Here is a 25510-nt window from a genome sequence, read left to right as displayed (position 1 = left end):
TTAGTCGAGAATCAAGGAAATAGCTTGGAGCCCTAGGTACAAGCACTGCACTCCCTGCTAGGCAGGAACAATACTGGGAATCTAAGATGGAGTCCAACCAATCCACAGGAAGTGACATCGTTTAGCCCTGCCTCCCTGAGTATAGGTTGGAAATCACCCACATCCAAGATGCCCGAAATTGCCTCCAGGAGAACTGTGACTAACCCAAGATCACCCAGCAGGAATGTAGGAATGTGGAAACACATCTGGTTCACCAGATAAGCCTCCGCCACTCAGGTGGAGGAGTGGGGGAATCAAACCCAGCTCTCCAGATTAGAATCCACCTGCTCTTAACCACTACGCCATGCTGGCTTTACAGAAATACTGGGCGGCAACGCCATCAACCACAAGAAGCCCCCAGAAGTATATACTGGAACGGGTCTCTTTTCTCGGCAATCTGTTGGATTTAAGCTTTCAAACTGCGGTGCTGCTTTCAGTACTATAAGGATACAAACCGCACTGCAACGGATCCCATTATGCCGCCACGGAAGGGAACCTAGAGGGTAACCATAGCAACCAATCAGGAAATCCAATGTCTGTGAGCCAATGTTACGACAGAGACGCGCGGTGGGAAACAAAGGCAGAGGCCTGCCGGAGCAACACGTGCACTAAATGACAAGCGCGCATCTGGGGCACTCCAGATGTCAAAAGGACATAGATAAGTGAGTTTGGGCAGGGCCTAAACGGGGAAACCCAGCGGGTGGAAAAGAAGGCTCACATCAGAGGATGTCCTGAGCTTGAACCAACAGCTGAAAAATACCTGCCTCTAACAACGGCAGGTCCGGGAACAGCGTCTGAGTGTTTGCTTTCCCCGTTTCTGCCACTGCGGGGGAATCCGTTCTTGAACGGTTTTGTTTTTTTGCCGGCTTTAGACTTGCACAGGCCAGCGGGGACTGTCTTTAAAAGCAGCTAGGGAAAACATGGTCGCCGGGGCCTGGAGACAGCAGCGTGGCTGAAGAGCAGAGGGAAAGGATTTGGGCGCAAAAATCAAAGATGCCTGTCTCACACTGAGCCATTGGTGGAGCTACAAGGGGACCGGGGGTGCACCGTGCACCAGGCGCATGCCTGTGGGGCGGAAAATTGCCCACAGGCCCCTCCCCCTTTCCCCGCAGCGCCCCCCCCCCCGCGGCGCCCCCCCATCCCCTTTCTCACACCTAGGTTTCTTTCCTTTTCCTAGAACTTTTTCAGGCTGAAAAAAGGCCTGTTCACAGTGCAGGCTAAAAACGGCCTGAGGAACTACAGTTCCCAGGAGACCTTGGGGCTCACAGGGTCTCCTGGGAAGTATAGTTCCCCTCAGGCCGTTTTTAAGCCTGAACTGTGAATAGGCCTTTTTTTCAGCCTGAAAAAGTTATAGGAAAAGAACATAAAAACATAAGAACGAGCCTGCTGGATCAGACCAGAGTCCATCTAGTCCAGCTCTCTGCTACTCGCAGTGGCCCACCAGGTGCCTTTGGGAGCTCACATGCAGGATGTGAAAGCAATGGCCTTCTGCTGCTGTTGCTCCTGAGCACCTGGTCTGCTAAGGCATAAATCTGTCCAAGTCCTTTTTAAAAGGAAAGGAACTAAGGTAAGTGTGGGAAGGGGAGAAGGGGGGGCGCCGCGGGGGGGCCATGGGGGTGCGGAAAATATAGACTACGCTCCAGGCGCAGTTTGGCCTAGCTAAGCCTCTGCACTGAGCCGTTTCCTCTCAGCACAGAGTGTAGGGGAAAGTAAAGCTATGTGTGTGACCCTCAGGAGAGTTTCCCGGCGGCCTTTTCAGGGCCAGTGTTTGAAAAACGTTATATCTGCAGGCGAAGGCATAAGCTCCAGCGGTCCCTGTTTACAAAGGGCAGCATTTTGTTCAGGATTATAAGGAATCTCCAGAGGTCCGCCCCCCAACAGGCTGGAGAATTCAATGTGGATTCGTGTAACCCACCCTGAATCCTTCGGGGATAGGACGGGATATAAATATGATAATACATTGAAAATGCTGGGGGGAAGAATTAGGACTAATAAGAGGAAACACTTCTTCATGCAACGTGTGATTGGTGTTTGGAATATGCTGCCACAGGAGGTGGTGATGGCCACTAACCTGGATAGCTTTAAAAGGGGCTTGGACAGATTTATGGAGGAGAAGTCGATCTATGGCTACCAATCTTGATCCTCCTTGATCTGAGGTTGCAAATGCCTTAGCAGACCAGGTGCTCAGGAGCAACAGCCGCAGAAGGCCATTGCTTTCACATCCTGCATGTCAGCTCCCAAAGGCACCTGGTGGGCCACTGCGAGTAGCAGAAAGCTGGACTAGATGGACTCTGGTCTGATCCAGCTGGCTTGTTCTTATGTTCTTATGATAAAAATAAAATTATAAATAAATGAATAAAATAGCTTTTATGGGGGATTCAGCTTTTCACTGGGGAGCAGGTCCCAGTTGCATTGGGATAACAAGTTCTTTTCAAGACGCGATGCTCCAGATTGACAAACGCGCCACCCACAAACTGCACCACAACCACTGAGAGTCAGCGTGGTGTAGTGGTTCAGAGCAGGTGGATTCTAATCTGGAGAACCGGGTTTGATTCCCCACTCCTCCATCTGAGTGGCGGAGGCTTAACCGGTGAACCAGATGCGTTTCCGCACTCCTACACTCCTGCTGGGTGACCTTGGGCCGGACACAGTTCTTCAGAACTCTGTAAGCTCCACCTACCTCATAAAGTGTCTGTTGTAGGGAGAGGAAGGGAAAGGAGCTTGCAAGCCACCTTGAGCCTCCTTACAGGAGAGAAAGGTAGGGTATAAATCCAAACTCTTCTTCTTCGATCACGGCAACAATAAATTACACCGCCGAACATTTTTGGCTGCACCGCACGCAAACCCGGTGCAAATGCATGCGGTTGACGTCCGCACCGCCCTGCATGCCCGTCCTGCAGAAATGCTCTGAAGCGCCACTCCCCCTCCTGCCAGAGGCCTTTTTCGCTCCGTTGCTGAGCGGCTCCTCTCTCCTTCTGCTCGATTTTGCAAACAGCCACTGGAACCAGCCTTAAATCAAACGATAAACCTGTATGGCTCGCAGTTATTTACAGTCAGCTGGGTTTAATAAAACCTATCATATACAATTCCAATGCTAGCAGCAGGGCTATAATTCATCTCACTAGACCTGTATTAACAGTCCCTCCCGATACACAAGGAGGGGGAAATGAATGTGTGTGTGTGTGGGGGGGGATATTTCAACAAATCTGCTCATTCCTGACTCTACTGCCCCCCCTAGTGGAGAATAGGCTTCATGTCAAGATTTGCATTTCCCCCACAAATTTCTCAAAGGATATCTATGTATTGGGAGTTCTGCCAACAGCACCAGGCTCTGTCTAACTACACACTGTGGAAACTCACAGCATGCTGCGGTTTACAAGTTTTCTTGTGGCTGAGAAATCTCCCGCTCAGGACTCTTCCGCCTGAATATTCTTGGGCAATACAGAACATTCGATCCCGCAGGAGGGAGGGGGAGGGGAGGGAAAGATGGCATGCAAGGGAGGGAAGAAAAGGGGAGGGGAGCCCACCCCCCCACCCCCGCATCTGGACCTGGCCTGCCCACCCACCCTAGCAGAGGGAGGAGGAGGGGATGGAGGGGTGGCATGCAAGGGAGGGGAGGGGAAGGCCCCTTTTAACAAGACAGGGAAGGGAGGGGAAGGCCAAAGATGGTAAATGTGGCGGGCGTTATGAGGGAACAGCCAATCCGCGGCCAGCCTCATCCAAGGCCCGGTGGAACAGCTCAGCCTTACAGCCCTGCAGAACTTGCCAAGGTCCCACAGGGCCCAGACAGCTGAAGGAAGAGTGTTCCACCAGGCAGGGGCCCGGGCTGCAAAGGCCCTGGCCCGGGTAGAGGCCAGCCGCACCATGGAAGGGCCGGGGACCTCCAGTAGCTCCGCCGTCGCAGAATGCAACGGCCTATTCGGGACATATGGGGTGATACGGTCCTGAAGGTATGAGGGCCCCAAGCCACGAAGGGCCTTAAAGGTCAATAAATAAATCAGGGATATGAATGCAATACAATACATAAATAAACAGGAATGCAAATTGAACAGTTCACACTTTTAACCAATGCAAATGGTTCTTTCCCCCACCCTGAACATTCCACAGGTATATATATACACTTGCTTTACTACCATCAGATCCTCTGAAGATGCCAGCCAAACATCAGGAGAAAATGCTACCTGAACATGGTCAGACAGCCCAGAAACCCAACAGTGCTAAACAAGGATCGTTGTTCCATACTATTTTTGGAATAGAGACAAGAAACTGGTTGTCAGGTTTAGGGCCATTTAATCCTAGTTAATCCAGGTAAGAGCCGCGTGGCGTGGTGGTTAAGTGCTTGCACTGCCACTCACACAGTCAGGAGTTCGAGTCCCCTGTGGGTCAGATACCCTGGCAGCTGGCTCATGATCAACTCATCCATCCATCCATTCCTTGGTCGGTAAATGAGTACCTAGCACATAGCTAGAGGGTAAAGAATAGCTGGAGAAAGCAATGGCAAACTACCCCGCAAAAACGGCTTGCCTATGAAATCACTGCTTGCAGTGGTACCCCAGGGTCGAACACGACTGAAGGGGAAATGTTACTAATCCTAGTTCAAAAAGGAGCACTAGGGCCATATGGTCACTTCAGGGTGGATAATCGACTGTAAAGGACTTTACATCCCCAAGGTCGGAATATGGAATTAATACATAATCAATGACACTGTTACCCAGAGTAAAGGCATAAGTAAATTCCCCTTTGTTATCAACGAAGGCTAGGCCATTCAAAGGGACTAGACTGAATTGTAAGCACAGCTCACACAAACTGTTACCAGCGGCATTAGTTTGATGATGTCTCGAACATCTTGGAAGAGAAAAGTACCCAGGTGAGGGATCTGGATGCAAACCAGTTGTTGTAATAATGCAGTGATGGCGAACCTTTTCGAGACCGAGTGCCCAAATTGCAACCCAAAACCCACTTATTTATCGCAAAGTGCCAACACGGCAATTTAACCTGAATACTGAGGTTTTAGTTTAGAAAAAACGGTTGGCTCCAAGGCGTGCGTTACTCGGGAGTAAGCTTGGTGATAGTCAGTGGCTTTGCTTTGAAGCAACCGTGCAACTCTTCCAATGGGTGAATCACGACCCTAGGAGAGTTTACTCAGAAGCAAGCCCCATTGACAGCAACCGAGCTTACTCCCAGGTAAAGGATAGTGCTTTAGTTTTTCGCATGAAAATCAGTGGGGTTTAACAGTGCTTAACAGGGTTAACTACACTGCTTCCCCAAAACTAGATCTTAGGTTTAATGCTAATAATCGATCCCAGAGGCCCAGACCAGCCTAGATGTGTGGGGGAGGGGGGGGCGACTCTGTTTGCGTGTGCCCACAGAGAGAGCTCTGAGTGCCACCTCTGGCACCTGTGCAATAGGTTCGCCATCACTGTGATAGTGAAACCAGTTCATCCTTCTATCCACTGCCCTGAACTCCTAAGGGGAATGGTAACATTCACGTGGTGGAAAAGCGTTTTGCAAATGATATAATGCCGGCACTGCGCAGCACGGCCTCTGTGCCGTCTGCTAGAGCCGTGCATTGTGGCCTGCGCTTTGGAGATCTAGACTGCCTGACAGATTGCAGGAGTTCAACCGGCGTTCAAACATATATATTTTAATTAACTGTTCGCTGCTGGAGACATCTGCCGCTTTCGCTGGCGCGTGAACTGGTGCAGAGCAGGCTGTGGGGGGCGCTGGTAAGCGCGCCGTGAGAAATGTCTCTGCGCAGAAGACAACAGAAGAGCTCCGCGTGAATAACATTCGCCCCTTTTTGTGTTCACCCAGCAAGACGTTCGGTCAATCTGCAATGCTGGCGCAAGAGTGGAAGTTCCCCTTTATTCCAGTGAGAGAATCCAAACCATTAATTCCGCGGACTGCTGAGCTGTGTGTGTGTTAAGTGGCGTGGAGTCGCTTCCTATGAATTAACATCCTCCCGAACATGCTATTGTTGACAGCCTGGCTCGGGTCTTGCAAACAGGGGGTCGTGGCTTCCTCTACCGAGTCAATGCATCTCATGACAGGTTCTCCTCTTTTCCTGCTGCTCAACTTTGACTGACAATTGCTGTCTTTTCCTGTTATAAGGTGGCCAAAGTAAAAGAGCCTCAATTTGGTCATTCCGGCTTCCAGGGTTAAGGCTAGGGTTAGGGTTAGGGTTCGGCGCTGCGCGATGTTGAGGTGAGCCAGCGAGCCCAGCAGAGTCTCAGACAGTGCACAGGAATGCCTGCACCATCTGTTGCCCTCTGGGCAAGCAGACTCAGCGGTCACAAGACCCCCGTGACTCACGGGTCACAAGAGGTCCTGGACAAAGGGACAAAAGGTACATACCCCCAGGTATGGATTCGGCCCATACAGGAACGTTTCCTCCCACACGTACGCAGCCCCCATGAGTCATGTATTGTGCAACATTCTCCTGCTCTCCCGCCTTCCCGAAACCCTTAATAAAAGGTGCCAGGGACCCCAGTTCGGCAGATTAGCCTGCTGCTGGGTTCTCTCCACCGGATGATATCGCTGCGTCTCGCCTGTTCCATGCATCGCCCGTAACGACTTCAGCGCTCCTCTACAATTAAAAGGCTACAACAAACCCTGTCTTAGTGGGAACTATTTATAAGCAAATGTATGGATCTGTTGCAGTCACATATGACATAGTTCAAAATTATCCGCTGGGTGCAAACAATTTGTCGCTGCTAGCAAATAACCTTACATATAGCGATGTCTGGGATCATCCTGATTTGTATAAAGAAATCCCTCACCCCATGAAAGGTGGTGCAGGAAAGGGACACATCAGTTAGACAACTTTAAAAGCAACTCAGCAACTGCATTCAGGAAGATCTCCATCTTTTCCCACCTTATAAATGGCTTTCCACATTAAATAACTGTACGTATAAACGGGAACAAACCTTTTCCTGAGCGAGGTTTTGGAAGGTCTGAGGTCGCTGGGAAGGGTGCAATCTGTAATGCAAAATAAATAATAAATAAAAGTCCACCCGTTATTCTATTCACATTCACATTTATTACCTGCCCTTTGCCACAGTCTCAGGGAGGGTTACGACGGCATTTGGGGAAGAACCACAAAAAGATGCTGGACTTACGAAGCACAAATCATTTCAGACAGAGGCATAACTCTGATAACTTTGAGCAGTCCTCAATGAGACAGTAAGCCCATGTGCTCACACTAGAACACAGGACAGAAAAACTAACTAGAATGCGGGTGCAGGTCACATGACTGGAATGTTCTGCAACACACACACACACACACACCCATCCCTTCATTCAGAAATCTAACAAGTCGGGAAAATGCTAAACTGAAATCTTTCTGCCTGCTATCTAGTCTTTTAGGTGGAGGAGACATTCATCTACACCAGGGGCGCCCAGTCTTTTTTGACCTCGTGAGGCACATCTGGAATTTTGAGAGAGGTGATGAATGCCACCCCAAAAACAGCTTCCACAGGAAGCAGAGGCAAACCCAAACTGGCTTTTGCAGGAGGCAAAGCCAGCCTCTCCTCACACACTTCCTGGGGAAAAGAAAAACCTGAAGGGCAAATGGAGCCACATCTTCACTAAGGAAGGTCCACGTGTTTGGCGGCCTTCCTGATCCTCCACTGAAAAGCCCTTTCTTGATGTCAACTAGTAACCAACTCTCCCTAACAACTGGCATGGCCACTTTCTGAAACGCTTGGTGGGCGCCAAGGTGCCCGTGGGACCCCTGATCTACATGATGCCCCTATTTACAGTGTAAAATGGTTTGATCCAATCAAAGCTTTACTCCTTCAGTGAGAGCCCTTTGGGGGAGGGGCGGTATAAAAGCCGAAAGAAAGAGAGAAAGAGAGAGAGAAAGAGAGAAAGAGAGAAAGAGAAAGAGAAAGAGAGAGAGAGAGAGAGAGAGAGAAAGAAAGAAAGAAAGAAAGAAAGAAAGAAAGAAAGAAAGAAAGAAAGAAAGAAAGAAAGAAAGAAAGAAAGAAAGAAAGAAAGAAAGAAAGAAAGAAAGAAAGAAAGAAAGAAAGAAAGAACGAACGAACGAACGAACGAACGAACGAACGAACGAACGAACGAACGAACGAACGAACGAACTGGGCTTATGTTTATGGGCTTTATTGTTTAATTTAATCTTTGTCACATACAGGAAATAGAGAACAATCCTTGGAAAAGGTCTAGGTAGTGGACATGACTAACGGATGACGTGACCAATAAAACCATCCACGAAACAGCCCATTAAGCCCACAATGGCCGGTCCCCAACTGTTTGAGAGTGAAAAGGTAACTCAAGCAATAGGAGGATCTGCAGAAACGGGCAGGGGGGCTCCCCTTTCCCTAGATGCTTCCACAGTTTAAAAGCAGGTTTTCGAAGGCAGAAAGGGAATTTTGATCTGTGCCGCTTTTTAACGAACTCACGCTTGGAAGAGATCTGTGCCCGCACCGAGAGCCTGTTTTTCATGGTTCTGCTTTTTTCTATGCATGTGTAATGAAAGCGATGGCAATCATTCTGGCCACGGGGAAGGCCTGGAAAGCCTTCTGTTTGTCATGGGAAATGAAACCTGCATGTTGAGAGCCTTTGGCATTGCTACCCACCCACCCCCATTCTCGCTTACGTTGATGCCGCCCCCACTTCCAGATGGGAAATCTCATTTGTAAAAACGCCCGGCGAGACAGTTCATTAGGGGGAAAATCATAGGGACGTGGTCAGGTTTCAGCAAGTTCCCTCCACATTGCTAATAAAGGCAAAAGTCTCTCCCCTGCTCACACCAGTTTTGGGGGCTCCTCAGAATTCCTTCCCTTCAAATCTGAGTGTGAGTCACCTTAGCTCATGAACAAAACCATAGCAGAAAACTGACATCAGCCTAGGCCAGCAGTATACACGAAGAAGAAGAAGAAGAAGAAGAAGAAGAAGAAGAAGAAGAAGAAGAAGAAGAAGAAGAAGAAGAAGAAGAAGAAGAAGAAGAAGAAGAAGAAGAAGAAGAAGAAGAAGAAGGGAAAGAAGAAGGAAAAGAAGAAGAAGAAGGGAAAGAAGAAGGAAAAGAAGAAGAAAAAAAAGAAAAAGAAAAAAGAAGAAGAAGAAGAAGAAGAAAAAGAAGAAGAAAAAGAAAAAGAAAAAGAAAAAATGAAGAAGAAAAAATGAAGGAGGAGGAGGAGAAGGAGAAGGAGAAGGAGAAGGAGAAGGAGAAGGAGAAGGAGAAGGAGAAGGAGAAGGAGAAGGAGAAGAAGAAGAAGAAGAAGAAGAAGAAGAAGAAGAAGAAGAAGAAGAAGAAGAAGAAGAAGAAGAAGAAGAAGAAGAAGAAGAAGAAGAAGAAGAAGAAGAAGAAGAAGAAGAAGTTGTTCTCCAGATTAGAATCCACCTGCTCTTAACCACTACACAACGCTGGCTCCCTTTTTTAAAGCAACAAACTCCCTCTTCCTAAGCAACAAATGTACCATACTTTCCGACAGGAGTCCATTAACTGGTGGTTTTACCCTGTTTCCCCGAAAATAAGACATCCCCTGAAAATAAGACGTAGTAGAGGTTTTGCTGAAATGCTAAGTATAAAGCATCCCCCGAAAGTAAGACGTAGCAAAGTTTTTGTTTGGAAGCATGCCCGTCGAACACCAGGGCATGCAGCTGTGGAGCGGAAAAATAAGACCTCCCCTGAAAATAAGACACAGCACATCTTTGGGAGCAAAAATTAATATAAGACACTGTCTGATTTTCGGGGAAACACGATAGCAAGCTTTATCAAAGTATCTGAGGAACTGCTTGCAAGACCGATAGAGATCTTGGGTTCAGCGACAGGGTCAGTAACAGCAGGAATTCTATTTTTGTTGTAATCGGATAAAGACTGTCTCTCTCTCTCTCACACACACACACACACACAAACACACTCATAGTTTTAGAGTAAAGACCTTGAGGACCAAAACATAATCTGATTAATCTAAGGGCAACGAAGCTGGGCTAGTACAGTCAGATGTTGCATTAGAAAAGGCAAGGATGTCCTTTTTTTCTGCATCGAAGCAGGAGCCTAATTTTTTTTTTTTGCAGGGTATGTTGACGGACCAGCTGCCCCACCTGAAAATTCCCGGCAAAGATGGGCACAGTTAGAATAGAGTTCTGAAAAAGGGCAGCTCTAAACGAAGAAGCCACAAACAGAACTTCGTTGCAGCTCTAAACAAACAAGCCACAAATAGAATTTCGTTGCAGGCGGAAGGGTTTGGAAGTCTTTTGGAACTGATCCATGTAATTTGAACATGGAGGAGTTCCAAAAGACTTCCAAACCCTACCGCCTGCAACAGAGTAGTGCAGACCTGGGCATTATACGGCCCGCGGGCCACATCCGGCCCACCGGATGACCCTGACTGGCCCCCCTGCCTTTTGGCCCGGCTCTCGACAATATTTTCTGTTTCTTATGCGGCCCCATGGAAAAAAATAATTGCCCACCCCTGGAGTAGTGGATGGTAATTTTTAAAACTGGCCAGACGACCCAAGAACACTTCATTTTGAAAAGTTGCCTGCCACAAATTTAAATCAACCCTGCCCTGCGCCCAGAGACTTGGCTGTGCTGAGTCAGCAGGAGGCACCAGTGGAAAAAAAATCCAGCGTAGCCCCACCCCGCCAACAAAATGTGCCTTGCAATACCAAATATAGTCAAATGGATCGGCTTACGAATCACTGGATGGGTCACACTGAGCCGAAACGTCCCTGTTAAAATGGCTATTAAAGATCTTAAATCCTTCAGTTGTGGTCACCAAAGATGTTTAACGGCCGTGAGTCATGCCCTTTCTAGACATTACTGGAAGACATTTCAAGGAATCTAGGCAGGCGACCGCTTTCCTTGAGCAGCAGCACAAGTTCCTAGCATTCAAGTTAAGGAGAAAACTGAACACATATCACAACTTCTTTGCCCTCACAGCCTTTCAGTTCCGTTCTCTCGCTCCAGAACTGGTGGTTAGAATCATAGAGCAGAACCACAGGAGGATAGAAGGGGCCACCTAGTCCAACTGCCTGCTCCATGCAGGATCATCAGCCTAAAGCAGGGGTGGCCAACCTATGGCACTCCAGATGCTCATGGACTGCAATTCCCATAAGCCCCTGCCAGCATGGCCTGATGGGATTTGTAGTCCATGAACATCTGGAGAGCCGCAGGTTGCAGACCCCTGGCCTAAAGCATCCCCGATAAGTCTTCGTCCAGCTGCTGATTGAAGGTGGCCAGTGAGGGGGACCTCACCCCACCCCCCAGGCAGCCAATTCCACCACTGAACAACTCTTACTATGCTAGCAGCAACTAAAAAACATGAAAAAGTGGTTGAAAGTGAAGTTTTAAAAAGCAGAGCATTTTGGTGAACTAAACCAGACAGAGACAGGCGTCTTCTCTATTGGTAAATTGTTTTTAGGAATTGTCACGATGCCATCGAGAGCCCATAATTTAACATCTTATTGCTATATTCATTTTAATAGCCGAATTGTTCTAGAGAGGATGTTTTATTTTTAACCGTTCCGAGCCTGGCTGTTGGCTAGGGAGAGCAGCATGTTAAATCTAACAATAAATACAATAAATACTCAGCTAAGATCCATCTAAAATGGTCATGTGGACTGATCTTAAACCCGGAGAACTCACTTTATAAGGCTGTTCCAGATTACTGCATTGGTCTGCAGTAGATTTGAACCCAGTAGCGCCTATGAGACCAACAAGACTATACAGTGGAACCTCGGCTTTCGTTGGTAATCCGTCCGAAAAGAATCGATGAAAACCGAAACTGATGAAAACTGAGGCAAACTTTTCCATAGGAATCAATGTCAATCCAATTAATCCGCTCTAGGCACTCCAAAAAACATACCAAAAACACATTTTTTTGGTGAATAAACATAGTGTTTAATGCTGAAAACAGGAACAAACAATAACACTAGGACCAGCTTCAGAGCCAGTGGACCAATGTGGCACCAGAAAGCTGTCCAAAGAGGTGTGTTTCTGACGCCTCTTTAAGATTTGTCTGAAATGGGGCAAGACGTTGTCATTAAACAAGTTGCAGACACGGCCTGCAACTGCTTTGTCTGGGTGATTTTTAAAATTTATTTATTATTTGGATTTGTAGACCGCCCAATCCCTGAAGGGCTCCGCAAACCCCTGCACCTTACTGCAAATCGATGAAAACCGAGACAAATTTTTCACTGAAAAAATCGATGAAAACCGAAACCGATGAAAACCGGAGGCAATGAAAACCGAGGTTCCACTGTATAAGCATTTCAGCTCCAACCCGCCCTCACCTAACCAGTGGATTTCCTTTCCTTCAATTGTTTGCTTCCATCTTCCACTCCTCCAGCTGTTTCTACCTGCAGTGAATTTCTCAGACTGGAAGCTCTCAGGAACACTTCCTATCATCCTACAAATCACCATGCACAACAACCACAGCCCCTCAGGAAGGCGGCACAGTTTGGTAGCAGCACATCTGCTTCACACGTGGCAGGTCCTAGTTTCAGTCTCCAACACTAGAGCTGCCAAGAAATCCCCCAGACCCCACCTGTTGGTTTGGCAACCCTACCCCTTCCTGGGTTCCAGGCGTTTGCCTCCATCCTCTTTTCAAGACATCTCAGCCTGTCACTTTTCGCCACATCCTGTGGCGGTGAGTTCCACAGGCCGATTGCCCATTGGTCAGGAATGGGGAGGGCGGAGAAAATGATCTTCGCTGTCACTCCCAACGAAGTATTCACGTAAATTCATAAATATTGGATAAACATTATTTTTAAAGTATTATTATTAATATAAATAAGAATAAAAGGTTTTGATAAGAGCATAACAGTGTAATTTGATTATAATAAGGATATAACTATTAGAATTTAATAATAATAAAGTCATCATCATCATCATTATTATTATTTCCGGGGACCACATGGGGGAGCAAGAGGGGAAAGCGGACACCCCCCCCCCCTTACCGGTCGGGCCTTCACCTCCGCCATCCTATTGGAGCTACCAAGACGGCCTCCGCGAGTTGTCTGGTTGCCAAGGCGACCGGACGACACGGAAGCGACCGGTCGCAACTTGAGTTATTATCCGCAGGCCCCGTTGTCAAGGTTACCAGGCGACTCGGAAGCTATCGCGAGCCGCGCGGGGTACCCGGATGTCCCGTTGCCAAGGCTCCCGCGCACCCTCACGTAGCTCCTCCCCCAGCCCGCGCGATGAGAAGGCAAGCGAAGGGAAGCCGCGGCCGCCGCAAGGCTTGTCGGGATTGAGAAGAGGTGATGTAACTGAGGAGGGTGTGGCTCCGCCCTCTTGGCCCGCTATTCCGAGCCTGATAGTCTCCATTTCCCCCCCCCCCCACTTCGGACATTGGTCTTGTCCAGAGAGCCGCAAGAGTGATGGGGGGAGACCACGGACTGTACCATTCTTAAGGGGAGGAGGATCATAAAAGGAGACTGAACTAAACTGCTCCCCGCCCTCGCTGCGCTTCATAATTCCGAATGAGAATCAATTGTCGTTGTCGGCAGCGTCATTAAACGTGTTGATGCGACTTGGCCGCGCAGGGGCCTTCAAAGTATGCCTCCCAGATGTTCATGGACTACAATTCCCATCAGCCCCTGTCAGCATGGCCAAGTGGCAGGGCTGATGGGAATTGTAGTTCATGAACATCTGGGGGGGGGGGCATAGTTTAAAGACCCCTGGCTGAGGCTTCATCTCATTTTACGTGGTGCAGGATAAACCCAGCCAGACCCACAGAATGGCCATTCCCACGTGCAGGAATTATCCTACAGCTCCAGCTATCAGTTTTCCTTGGGAGGGAAATGTTAGCTTTGGACGGTGGAGTCTGGCTGCACCCACAAGGCTGGAGGATTTTCCCAAACCACCAATCCTGGACAGCGGCAACACAACAGGAACGCACTTAGATCTCAAGAGTGGCAATATGTGATCTTGATAAGAACAGATGGAAGCAATTTTCAGCTAAGCTGCCTTTGCGATCAAGACAGATAGCAGAGGGAAAAGGCATGGTTTCTATGGAAACCATCCCCAACTGTGTTGAAAGCCTTTTTGGGGCTAATTGCTAAAAGCAGATATTTAGGTACCATATACAATTGATGAACATTCAGCCAAAATTAGATTTGAGATAGATTCAAAAGCCAGCATTGTGTAGTGGTTAAGAATGGCGGACTCTTATCTGAGGAACTGGATTTGTTTCCCTGCTCCTACACATGAAGCCTGCTAGGCCAGTCAGTTCTCTCAGAACTCTCAGCCCCCACCTACCTCACAAGGTGTCTGTTGGGAGAGGAACTTGCAAGCCACCTTGAGTCTCCTTACAGGAGAGAAAGGTGGGACATCAATCCAAACTCTGTTTTTTCTGAATATTGGGTCTTCTCCGTAGGGTACTTGGAAGCCAATTCTGGATGTCTGTGGCAAGGGAGACAGGGCTGATGGGGGCTGGACCAAGATGCTGCAGTAATATATCCCACGAGAAAGACAGGAGAGACTGAAAGCTGGAGTTCACATGTAGCTTTCTCAGCCCCGGTCTGAGGAGTCACAAAGTCTAGTTGTTGTTGTTGTTATTACAAAGTCTTGTTGTAAAGGCCAGCTGCAACCTGGCCCATTCTGCCTGCTGTACACCAAGACTGCCATGCAAAGGGTCCTAAGGGAGGAAAACCCACCCCCTGCTGTAAGTGCAACTATGGATCCCCAGGTCATCTGACCAGATGGAGACAGAACACCAGTTGAGCACTTTTTAATATTGTTGCTCATAAGGTTATGTTTTATAATGCTATGCTTGTTTATAATGTTATATCTATGATGTTTATTGATATTATGTTTCTTGATGTTTGTTGTATGATGTTATGATGATTGTTATTATATTGTTGTGCCTTTTGGGGGAGGGCGGTATGTAAATTAACTATACCGTACGATATACAAGGATGCCGTTGGCGCATACTGACTTCTGAGAGTCACCCGAAGCAGAAAGCCGGGCGAGACAGGAGTGCCCCGCTCCGGAGCCGGAAATTACTGCAAGCAAACACAAGTAACTAATGAAATAACAAAATAAAAGTTTATTAGAATTAGGAACGCTTTCTCTCCCTCTGTTTAGCCTTAACACGGAACAGTCCAGCAGTTACAATGAAGTCTAAGAACAGTTATTTCCATAGCACAAGGTGCTCTCTAGGTGGGAAAAAAAAAATAAGATGATCATGAATCCTCCAGTCCGTCCGCCCAGCCTCGATTGTCTTACCACCCCCAAGTGCCGGATGATAGGATCCTGTACACGGAAAGGTTTTCCGAAGAACACGGCTCTCATCTCACGCAATAACTGGTTTCCTAATACAGCAGTTGCACTAAAACATTTCAGGGTTAAATGGTTCTGGGGGGGAAAAAAATTAAGACCGTCTTATACATACGCTACAGAAAACCAAAACACAGCTGTGAGTGAATTAAGTGGGAGGGGAAAGCAGGGTGCTAAAACAGACCGGTGGTCAAGCTCTGCTCTCCTGTTGCGTGGCCAGAGAGTATTTCTTTCCCAATCAGCCCATGATCAAGTCCAACACAAACTCTCCTGTCGTTTACCGCGTCAACCAAAAAGCTCGGATAGCATCTTCGTTGGCAAGCCATTTCGCTTTCGAGAAGGGGGGGATCGCCTCGAAAGGGCTGGGAAGAGACCGGCAAGCAAGCTGTCAGAAGAGCTGCCGATTTAAGTCCACTCACTCCAAAGCCCAGTGTTTTAGAAAAAGCTTTCTAAAAATTTAGATGGCATGATCCTCAGGAGCAGGAAAACAGCATGTTGATAATACAGTTTGGGGCATCTGTATTTTAGTCAGGGAAGGGGCTGGGGGAGAATGGCAAGAGCAAGGTGTTTTGAAACAAGAAAAAAAAACATCCGGGGAGGGGGAAGAAATGCTGAAAGCATGGAAACATTCATCCGAATCACGCACCCACACAGCATGGCCACCTGTTCCATCAAACCAGTCCGAGAAGAATCTTACAAGTTGTACGCTGGAAAAATCAGACCGGAAGCTTTCAATCTTGGGAGGCAGCACGCAAAAGACCCCGTGAAGCACGTGGCAGAGTCGGAGAACTGTCCAAGTGGCGGTTGCCCCACGCTCAGTGGAACAGAATCCTTCGAGTATCCACCGCTCTCTACAAAGGCTGCCACGATTTCTTCCGGCACAGGCTAAGGGGGCACTGAACGCTCACCGCACAACGGGATATGGGCTCATCCGGCATCCCAGAAACCAGCCAAAAGCCAACAAGCCCCGTCGCGAGCAAAGGAGGCTGAGCCAATGCAAACCTCAGCTTCTCTTTGTGACACTGGCCTGTCACAGATCAGTGAAATTCGTCACTTTCTAACAGCACTCTCGACATACCACAAACTTTTTTTCAATTCACTAGAAGTCTCAAGCCTCCTCTCAGTTGGGAAAGGAGTGGGGTAGAGAGAAGGGGAATGCTACTCAAGAAACCTAAGTCCAGTGCACTCCCTACCCATGGGTGCATGAAATTCCTCCAAGCAGATCTTTGGATCCTTGGCCACAGTCTCTAGTAGCAATAAAAGCTGAAGTAGCCCTTTGGGAAACGGGCAACAGATCTCTTTTTTTGAGACCAACCGCTTCTGTAGATTGACTCTCTCTCTTTGCTGTTTCCTAGTTAACACTGCCGTGGTGGAAAAGACCACAGGGAGGAAGGTCCTATGATGAACCTGATTTAATTACCTGCCTCTACTGGTTGCTTTAGCGTGGCGTTGAGTTCCAAAAATAGACTCTAAATCACTCTGGGGAAGCTGAAACGCACGCATCTCTCTAACGGGAATAAATCCCCCAGCAAACTTCGGAGACTGCAGGCCCTTCACAACTGGATGGCTGCTAGCAGACATCCCCCCCGCCCCCCAACATCCAAGCCCCAAAAATATTACCCACGGCAACTCCATCTTTGTTCCCGGTGTTGTGCGACTGCCAAAGAAACGAGCAATGAGGTATGTTCCATTCGACGCTCGAGACCGCAGAGAAGATTCCTAACTTGTCCTATGAATGGCAGCCGGGTGGCGGGGAGGGCGCCTCGCGTGCAAGGAAAGAGCTGGGATGATCCAGGGGGTGGTACTCCGAGGAAAGAGACAAAAGCAGCCAGAATCACAACACTTTCATTTCCAAACAGAAACACACACCGGGTGGAAGTGGGGGGGAGGGGGATCAGTTTGGGTGAGAAGCTGGTAGGGTGAGTGGGACAGTGTCCGTTGCCAGCAAAGGAACACACCCAAACCATGGAACAGTCGCAAAGGAGCTGCAGAAAGGGGGAGGGGGGGAAGAGGAGAAACCAAGAGTCTCTCGAAAACGTTTTTGAGAAATAGAAAGGAAGAGTCGTCGTAGCAGCACACCCTGCCCCACCCCCACCCCAAATCCCCATCCCAGGTAAAAAGCAAACTGAAAGAAAATGCACAGCAAATAGACATAATCTTGAAGATTTTTAAAGAATAAATATTTTTTTTGTAATTAAACATTATGCAAACACGTGCCACGCCTGCTCTTTGCCCATGCATATGCGCTATTTACAATTTTTGAAAAATACTGTGTTGTCCTCTTTGTTTTTTTTAAAAGTCATATACAAAGTCCCCCGCCCTTTTGCTTTTGTGCCCCTCGACCCCTCCCCGCCCCCCCGCCCCATCCTCTTTACAATAAGCCGAACGACATTCACCCATGAACTGGTATGTGTGTGAGGGGGAGCTGGGGGGCGGGGGAGGCAGGGCAGGGCGAGAGGGGAGGGGTGGCGGAAATCCTATACCAAAATACATCAAAATGGCTGGTCGGACATGAAAAGCAGTGTCAAGAAATGGTTTTCAATTTCATCTGTAATACGTGTAGGAGAAAGGTGGTGGGGGGGGGAGAGAGAGAGAGAGAGAGAGAGCGAAAGAAGTCAGCTCGGAGAACAAAGCTACGTTACAAGTTAAAGTTGGAGGGTTTTGTTTTTTTAGTGCGTCTGTCACACTTAACTGGCCACCTAGAATACTGTTGTACATTGGTTTATCTACCTTTTTTATTACAATATAATTTACTTAATTTTTTTTTCTCCATGAACAAAAACAGAATTCCGGTACTACAGACCAGCGGGTGTAATAGGCGTACGTGCCCCCTTTTTTTTGTGTGTGTTTTTGCTTTTTTTTTAATGGCATGAGCACTCTAGGTGGTCAAAGGTTTTCAGAGTTCAGGGAGGGGGGTTTCGTTGGTTGTTTTTTTGTTTTGTTTTATGCAGGCCGGCCTCAGTCCTCAATATACTCCCACAGGTCCTTCTCGTAGCCTTCATGCACGTGCTGCAGCAAAACCCTTCGTCGGCTCTCGCAGTATCTGCAAAAGGAAGGAGGATGTTACGACAGTCAGTCACTGGGTGGGGGGGGGGGGATCTTGGATTTATACCCCACCTTTCTCTCCTGTAAGGAGACTCAAAGTGGCTGACAAGCTCCTTTCCCTTCCTCTCCCCACAACAGACACCTTGTGAGGCAGGTGGGGTTAAGAGCGTTCTGAGAGAACTGTTACTAGTCCAAGGTCACCCAGCAGGAACGCAGGAGTGCGGAAACACATCCGGTTCACCAGATAAGCCTCTGCCGCTCAGGCGGCAAAGCGGGGAATCAAACCCGGTTCTCCAGATTAGAATCCACCTGCTCACAACCACTACACCACCCTGGCTTAGGTTTTCACATGGCTGGTTATTTCACGGGGCTTTATGCAGAAAGTCAACAACGGTTCTGCAAGGATGCCTCTTGGACGGAGGCAAGCCGCTTGGTGGATTACTCAGCTACAGCCACAAAAAAGGATCCATTAACGATTGCGAGTGTTGCCGGAGAGCAGGCGAGGTTTTCTTCCACACACCAGCTACGACTATTCATTCTAAGCAGGCAGTGCTTGGCTGGACAATCACCTTTTGCGTGTGCCCTGGCTTAACTCCCGTTACCAAAACTTATGATCTTGACCAACTTGTAATTTCCGTGGCTGCAGCCACGTCCTTCTCCATGAGAAGAGGCGGGCATGCCAATTGAGAGCAGCTGGAAGAATCAAGGCAGCTCGCAGGCACCCTGACTAGCTGCTTCTCCCCTTGGAGGCAGGAAAGGACTGACCAGAAGAGGCGTTTCCATGTGGCAGGAAGAGGAATCCTGATGTCATTTCCTGTCTCCCCTGAGCGCAGTGTGGGAAACACCCACAAGATGTCCTTTGGTTCCGGGGAGAACACAGCCCAGCATGCAAATTAATCGCCACCTGGGAATGATGCCTCTCCCACACCTCATCTTGCACACCCTTCAAACACTAAGGAAAGCCACTCAAGAAAATCACGCCTTGCAACTGGACGCACACACGTCACTTCGGGCCTGACAGTTCCTCTGCCGTCCATCTCTGCCCTTTGAAACCTTTGAAGGAAAACAAGCCTTTTGCAAGTGACCTACGGTCAGCCTCAGGTTCACCTCTCAAGTTTTTTAAAAAGTCGAATAAAATTGTTAAGAGCCTAGAAGCCTCAGATTAGAGCTCTCAGCTGTGCCAGCATTAGCTTGATTTCCCCCACGTGCTTGCGACTTCCTGCTGAGCGCAGCTGTTTGATCCTCCTGTACCAGCCGATCAGGGAAGGTGGCCGAAGGCCAAGGGCAATTTGCCCCGCCAGCCTCTCCTCTCCCACAAACTATCGCGGCAGCAAGAAGCAGTTTCCAGGCTGTGAGTTCATTTTGAACTTCCAAGTTGTGGCCACCGGCGAACCACGCCATTTCAAAGGACGTATACCTGTACTTATCTTGTACTTTCTGCTTTATGTCTTGGAGCGAATCTTGGGATATATCTCGTTCCAGATACCCAGAAAGGACCTCGGTCGCATTTTCCAAATCTGCTTGATTATTCTAGAAAAGCAAACAAAAGCACCACTTTTTAAAGAATTCAGGCAGGAGAGAGGAATAGTGCTCAAATGTACGTTGCCAAATAATTTATTTGTAGGAATTTGGCACCATCTGTTACTGGATACTCATTCAACTTCCAAGTATAATATTAATACCAAGATATTATGAATGAATGAGAAGAGGTCTCTTCCTTCAGAAACGCTGAATTCAAATGAATATTAACATAGCCTCTGGCAACACTACAGATGCCCTCTCTTTTCTTGAGGAGTCACTCTGGATCATCATGAACAAATGAATAATGGCAGATGTTGCCAACATTCCTTTCCATCAGGAACCACCGTTCGTTCAAGACTTTTACATCCAGCAAAAGCTCCTTATCCCTTCTGTCCTGAAGCTATGCAACAATATTATAACCAAACTTGGGTCCCAGGATTAAATATTCACTCTGTACTTTAGTTTAAGACTAAAAAACTTAAGTTTACTAACCTACAACTTTGCTGAATTGGCAAGGAAACAACTTTTTGCATTGTTCAAAACGCGTCATGCTTAAAGTTTTTTGTTTGCCCTAACTTTGTGATCCAGTCTTATTGTTTTGATGGCAACATTTTAAATACTTTGTACTCTGCCTGGAGTCTCTGGGAGAAAGGCAGACTACCAAGAAATAAGGAAGTTACAGACATATTGGTTGAAGATTCTATTCTGCTCTGCTATTGTAAAAGAAAATATTAAAAATGTACAAGAATGAGAGGATGTAAACAGCAATTAAACTGGAAGTTCTCAGTCTTTCAAAATAAATAGCATGTATGTTAAGGTTTAAGTAATGTGCAAGTGAAAACTGAAACTGATTTTCTGGTTGAAGGCAACCAGAAATTCTTCAATCAGTTAACTATCCAAATAATTTCATAACCAAGTAGAAGAAGAGTTTGGATTTATATCCCCCTTTTCTCTCCCGTAAGGAGACTCAAAGCAGCTTACAATCTCCTTCCCCCCCAACAAACACCCTGTGAGGTGGGTGGGGCTGAGAGAGTTCCAAGAGCTGTGACTAGCCCAAGGTCACCCAGCTGGCATGTGTTGGAGCGCACAAGCTAATCCAGTTCCCCAGATAAGCCTCTACAGAACAAGTGGCAGAGCGAGGAATCAAACCTGGTTCTCCAGATTAGAGTGCACCTACACAATGACAGATTACGTGCAGGGGGCTACTAATTCTCGTTCTTGCAAAACAGGGCTCCTGGAAGCCCACTTATAGCAACCTTCCCTTACCTCGAAGATAATGGACTGATTATTCTTTTTGAGGTAGAAGGCAAAGACATATGTGTACATGAGCGTGGCACGGCACTGGCAGAGGACGTCGACCGCTTTCTTCAGGAACTGCACCTCGATCCACGACATGTTGTGCTGCTGCATCTCCTCCATCTTCTGCTTCACTTGGGCATAGAGCTTGTGCTCGAAGCGCAGGCTCTGCATGTGGTTCATGTAACGGTTGCAGTAGAAGAGGTACCTCTGCAGGGCCGCTCTGGATCTCTGTGTTAATTCCCATTAGGGGGAAAAGGGGGGGAAATCAAGCATTACAACAAAGTAACAGAAGCCAGAACAGGGCGACACTTTAGAGCACAGCTGCTAGAAGAAGGAGACGAAGAAAGAGGAGGAGGAGGAGAGGAGGAGTTTGGATTTATACCCCATCTTTCTCTCCTGAAGGAGACTCAAGGCAGCTTACAAGTTCTTTTCCCTTCTTCACACAGACACCTTATGACCGTGGTGGCAAACCTTTGGCACTCCAGATGTTATGGACTACAATTCCCATCAGCCCCTGCCAGCCTGGCTAATTGGCCACGCTGGCAGGGGTTGATGGGAATTGTAGTTCAATACTGATCAATACTGCACAAAGGATTATCGGCTGCCCTCTCCCCTCCTTGGAAGAAATCTATAATGCCCGAAGCTCCAACAGTACCAAAATATTCTTAAGGACCCGGCCTCATCCAGCACACTCTCTTTAAACTGCTACCATCTGGCAGAGATCTATACAGGATCTCAGAACTAGGACAAAGAGGCGAGACAGCTTCTACTCTAGAGCTGTGGCTATGCTAAACCCGCTTCATTGATGTATTTAGCCATGTAGGGATGGGTGGAGGATACGATGATGTGGGCGCGAGTCCGTTCTGAGTCTGAAATTGTATGAGTCTGAAATTGTGTGCATCGAGGAATGCTGCTGTAAATTTCGTTGTGCGTGCACAATGACAATAAAATGCTTATGCTTATGCTTATGCTTATGCATAACATCTGGAGTGCCAAAGGTTCTCCACCACTGCCTTATGAGGTAGGTGGGGGTGAGAGAGTTCCGAAGAACTGTGACTAGCCCAAGGTCTCCCAGCAGAAATGTAGGAGATTAGCCTCTGCCACTCAGGTGGAGGAGTGGGGAATCAAACCCGTTCTCCAGAGTAGAATCCACCTGCTCTTAACCACTGAACCCTGCTGATTCTCCAGGAGGAAAGACTAAAGGGTTTGGGTTTTGCTTTAATGTTTAGCCTGGGGTGGGGGTGGGGGGAAATGATCCAGATTTCCAGATGCAGCTTAAAAGTTAGCTCCGCTGCAATGGCAGGACGAGGCTGAAAAGCCTAGCCAAACAGACATGCGGATTCAACTCCACGAACATCAACACTTTGCTTTTAAAAAACCCACTCAGAAACGTCCCATCCCACCACGCTGTGAGGTGACCAGTTCGAAAGTGCCGCAACGTGCTTTGGTCTTGGAAGTCACAAAGCGGCACAGTTGATTTCAACGGTACTAACGCTGATACTCATGGTCAGAAAGCACCTCACAACTTGGCACCAGCCAACGATATATTAAATGGAACACCTCACAGAAACCACAACGTGAGGAAGGAAAAGACGAAGGAAAAGCAGAGATTAGAGGTGAAAGCCTAAAGGGAAAAGGCACATTTTTGCACACGATGGGCCCAGCAAAGGGAGGGAGAACACGGGAGGGCCGAGGCATGAAAGAAGAGAAAGTATTACACCCAGGGTGCTGCGGGGCGGGCCAAACGAAGACAGGCAACACGGGGAAAATGGGGACACTCAAAGACAAGAACCAGAACCTTCAATTTAATCCATTAAGGAAGCAGAGGCCAAGAGAGGTCATATGGTTTCAAGCACTCGAGTTCTCTGCTTCACTCCACAACTCGCAAAAGCAAAACGTTCCCTCAACTTGCACCAGATTCCCTTGCCCCGCAGTTTAAGCAAACGAGTAACAATGCACACCTACCTAAAGGGGAGGTGGCTCAACAAACACCAAATGTTTAATCCTATTGCCTTTCTCCCAGGTGCTCGGGGTGGCGCCCGTGGTCTCTGCCCTTCCTCCGTTTAATCCTCACAACATCCTTGTGTGACGTAGGTTTGATCAAGAGAAGGACTGACCTTTCACCAGTAAGCTCTGGCAGGGAGTGGGGAGTGGGGAACATACTAGCCGTTCTACCATGCTTGCCCAGCATATCAGCAGATACTGCTAACTCAAGAATATCATGAGAACATAAGAAAGAGCCTGCTGGATCAGACCAGAGTCCATCTCGTCCAGCACTCTGCTACTCGCAGGGGCCCACCAGGTGCCTTTGGGAGTTCACAGGCCTTCTGTGAGCAATGGCCTTCTGCTGCTGCTGCTCCTGAGCACCTGGTCTGCTACGGCATTTGCAGTCTCAGATCAAGGAGGATCAAGATTGGGAGCCACAGATCGACTTCTCCTCCATAAATCCTCCTTGCATCAGAAGATGCTTGCAAAGTTCTGGATGAATTGCTACAAGGAATTTGCCATTACAATAAGCTTCAGTGAAATTAGCTCAGGGCACAACACGACATATGTTGAGGCCGCTTCACACATTATTAATACAGAACAGAGAAGAGTATCCCAAGATTCTTCTTGCCTCGCACAAATCAGGCATATCTGCACATTTTCTTCTGTCCTAAAAACAGAACATGGGCTAGGAAGAATGTCAGGATATGAGGCTATTAGAGAAGAAGTGCGGGGGGGGGGGGGGGATCCCTAGGAAAATAAAAACCTGAGCAGAAGACAGCCTCGTAAAAACCGCTTCCTAGATCTGCCAGGAAACGCACCCTCTTCAGAGACTCCAGCCCAAGTTTTCTGGTTTACAAGTTGGCCAGAAGTAGGAGAAGAGGATTCAGAAAAATGACTCGCATGATCATGCTCAGAAGGATTTGTATTGCTGGCTGTGACACGAGAGGCTGACCTGGCCCTTTCGCAGACTTGGCCTGACCCGTCGAGTTCTGTGGCTGGAAGGGAAGACCTCACAGAAACGATGGAAGAAATTATGAAGGAGTTCTAGCTTGACCAAAGCGTCCTATACCCGAGCAGCTTCGTCTTGGTCTTCGCCAAGAGTTATGGACTCACCTCTTGCGCATCTCTGGCTGCTTTTGCGTCGTCTTCGTTGTAGCGATTACAGTTGTACCTGGAAGAGAAGATGTTTATATGTATTTATTTATTCATTCAATTTGATAAACCGCCCTACCCCCGAAGGGCTCAGGGCAGTGTACAACAACAAATAACAAGACAATAAAACAAATCGAATAGCTCCAATTAAAACAATACAAAACCTTAAAACTATTAAAACTATAGCAGCAGTAACCTACAATAATAATAAAACTGTTACAACTGAAATTTCTCTGAAACTGCCTTTTTTATTTTAAACAGAGAATGAATGCTTCCAATAGGTTCCCCAGGCTTCAGGGCCTACACAGGAGCAGCAGCTCACTAAAGGGGAGCTCATTTTTGTGTGTCTGTGTGTTTGCATGTGAGTGTGTGTGTGTGTGTGAGTGAGCGAGCGAGCGAGCGAGCGAGCGAGCGAGCGAAAAGGAGAGCTCTGTAGTCCAGACATACAGACTATCATTTTGAGCCTCTGTGCTGTGTGTAAAGACAAAACAGGACAGTACGAGTAGACCAGGGGTCTGCAACCTGCTGCTCTCCAGATGTTCATGGACTACAATTCCCATCAGCCCCTGCCAGCATGACCCCTGGAGTAGACCCATACGAGAGCTGGGCAGCATTTCTTGAACTTACCAGGCAGATCCATGCGGCTCCCAAGGCCCAAGACACACCCAGCAAAACTCTGCTTTACAATTCTGGTTCCGACAGACCATGTGATTACAGCCTCCGTCCTTCTCTATGGTCACATGGCATTTGGGGCATTCCTGCAAGAAAAAAAAGCAGTGAGGGGGCAAGTTAGGGACGCTATTCCCCTTATTTTTTTGCCAATGTGTTTATTTCCATATAAAGGGTAGACAAAAGTGACATCATGGCAAGAGAAACAATTCCTCAGTTCAGTCTGTCAAGCCCTGGACCAATATCGGACTCGGTGATTGTGATCAGAAATCTTTATTTGCAGACAGCAGAATAGCCCTAGAAGAAGCCAGTTCTGAACACTGGCTCTCCCGGCCGCCTTTTAATGTCCCAAAGGTACCCCCTTTCCTTCCGTCCCCAGGAACATCAAAGCAAAACATTACAAAGCAAGAAGATGACAATCATTCATCTCAGCCCCACTAGCGCCTGGGAGCAATATACACAGTACAGGTTACAAAGTTCAAAGGCAACAGGAAGCCGCAAGTCAGGGAAGCACATTATCACTGCAGAAACCATAGCCCCGTCTGAGGTCA

General features: G+C 47.8%; 2 protein-coding genes across 3 annotated transcripts in view; both read right to left on the bottom strand.

Annotated features, from left to right (window-relative positions):
* The window catches only part of BBS4 (Bardet-Biedl syndrome 4), a 40078-nt gene extending 26891 nt beyond the window's left edge, over nucleotides 1–13187 (bottom strand). The window contains exons 1-2 of the mRNA XM_048482050.1: nucleotides 12961–13187; nucleotides 6966–7017 (exon numbers count right to left, since the gene is read on the bottom strand). Of these exons, the coding sequence (XP_048338007.1) occupies nucleotides 6966–7017; nucleotides 12961–12984 (76 nt within the window). The 5' untranslated portion in view covers nucleotides 12985–13187. The remainder of the gene's footprint in view (nucleotides 1–6965; nucleotides 7018–12960) is intronic.
* A 1844-nt stretch (nucleotides 13188–15031) lies between these two features.
* The window catches only part of ARIH1 (ariadne RBR E3 ubiquitin protein ligase 1), a 34843-nt gene continuing 24364 nt past the window's right edge, over nucleotides 15032–25510 (bottom strand). The window contains exons 10-14 of one of the 2 annotated variants that reach the window (XM_048481677.1): nucleotides 24918–25048; nucleotides 24252–24309; nucleotides 21117–21389; nucleotides 19747–19859; nucleotides 15032–18327 (exon numbers count right to left, since the gene is read on the bottom strand). In XM_048481677.1, the coding sequence (XP_048337634.1) occupies nucleotides 18243–18327; nucleotides 19747–19859; nucleotides 21117–21389; nucleotides 24252–24309; nucleotides 24918–25048 (660 nt within the window). In that variant the 3' untranslated portion in view covers nucleotides 15032–18242. The remainder of the gene's footprint in view (nucleotides 18328–19746; nucleotides 19860–21116; nucleotides 21390–24251; nucleotides 24310–24917; nucleotides 25049–25510) is intronic. The other variant, XM_048481678.1, reaches the window with a different exon arrangement.

This window comes from Sphaerodactylus townsendi, linkage group LG17, assembly GCF_021028975.2.
Source record: "Sphaerodactylus townsendi isolate TG3544 linkage group LG17, MPM_Stown_v2.3, whole genome shotgun sequence".
Taxonomy (NCBI): domain Eukaryota; kingdom Metazoa; phylum Chordata; class Lepidosauria; order Squamata; family Sphaerodactylidae; genus Sphaerodactylus; species Sphaerodactylus townsendi.
This window is presented reverse-complemented; position numbering and strand designations above follow the sequence as displayed.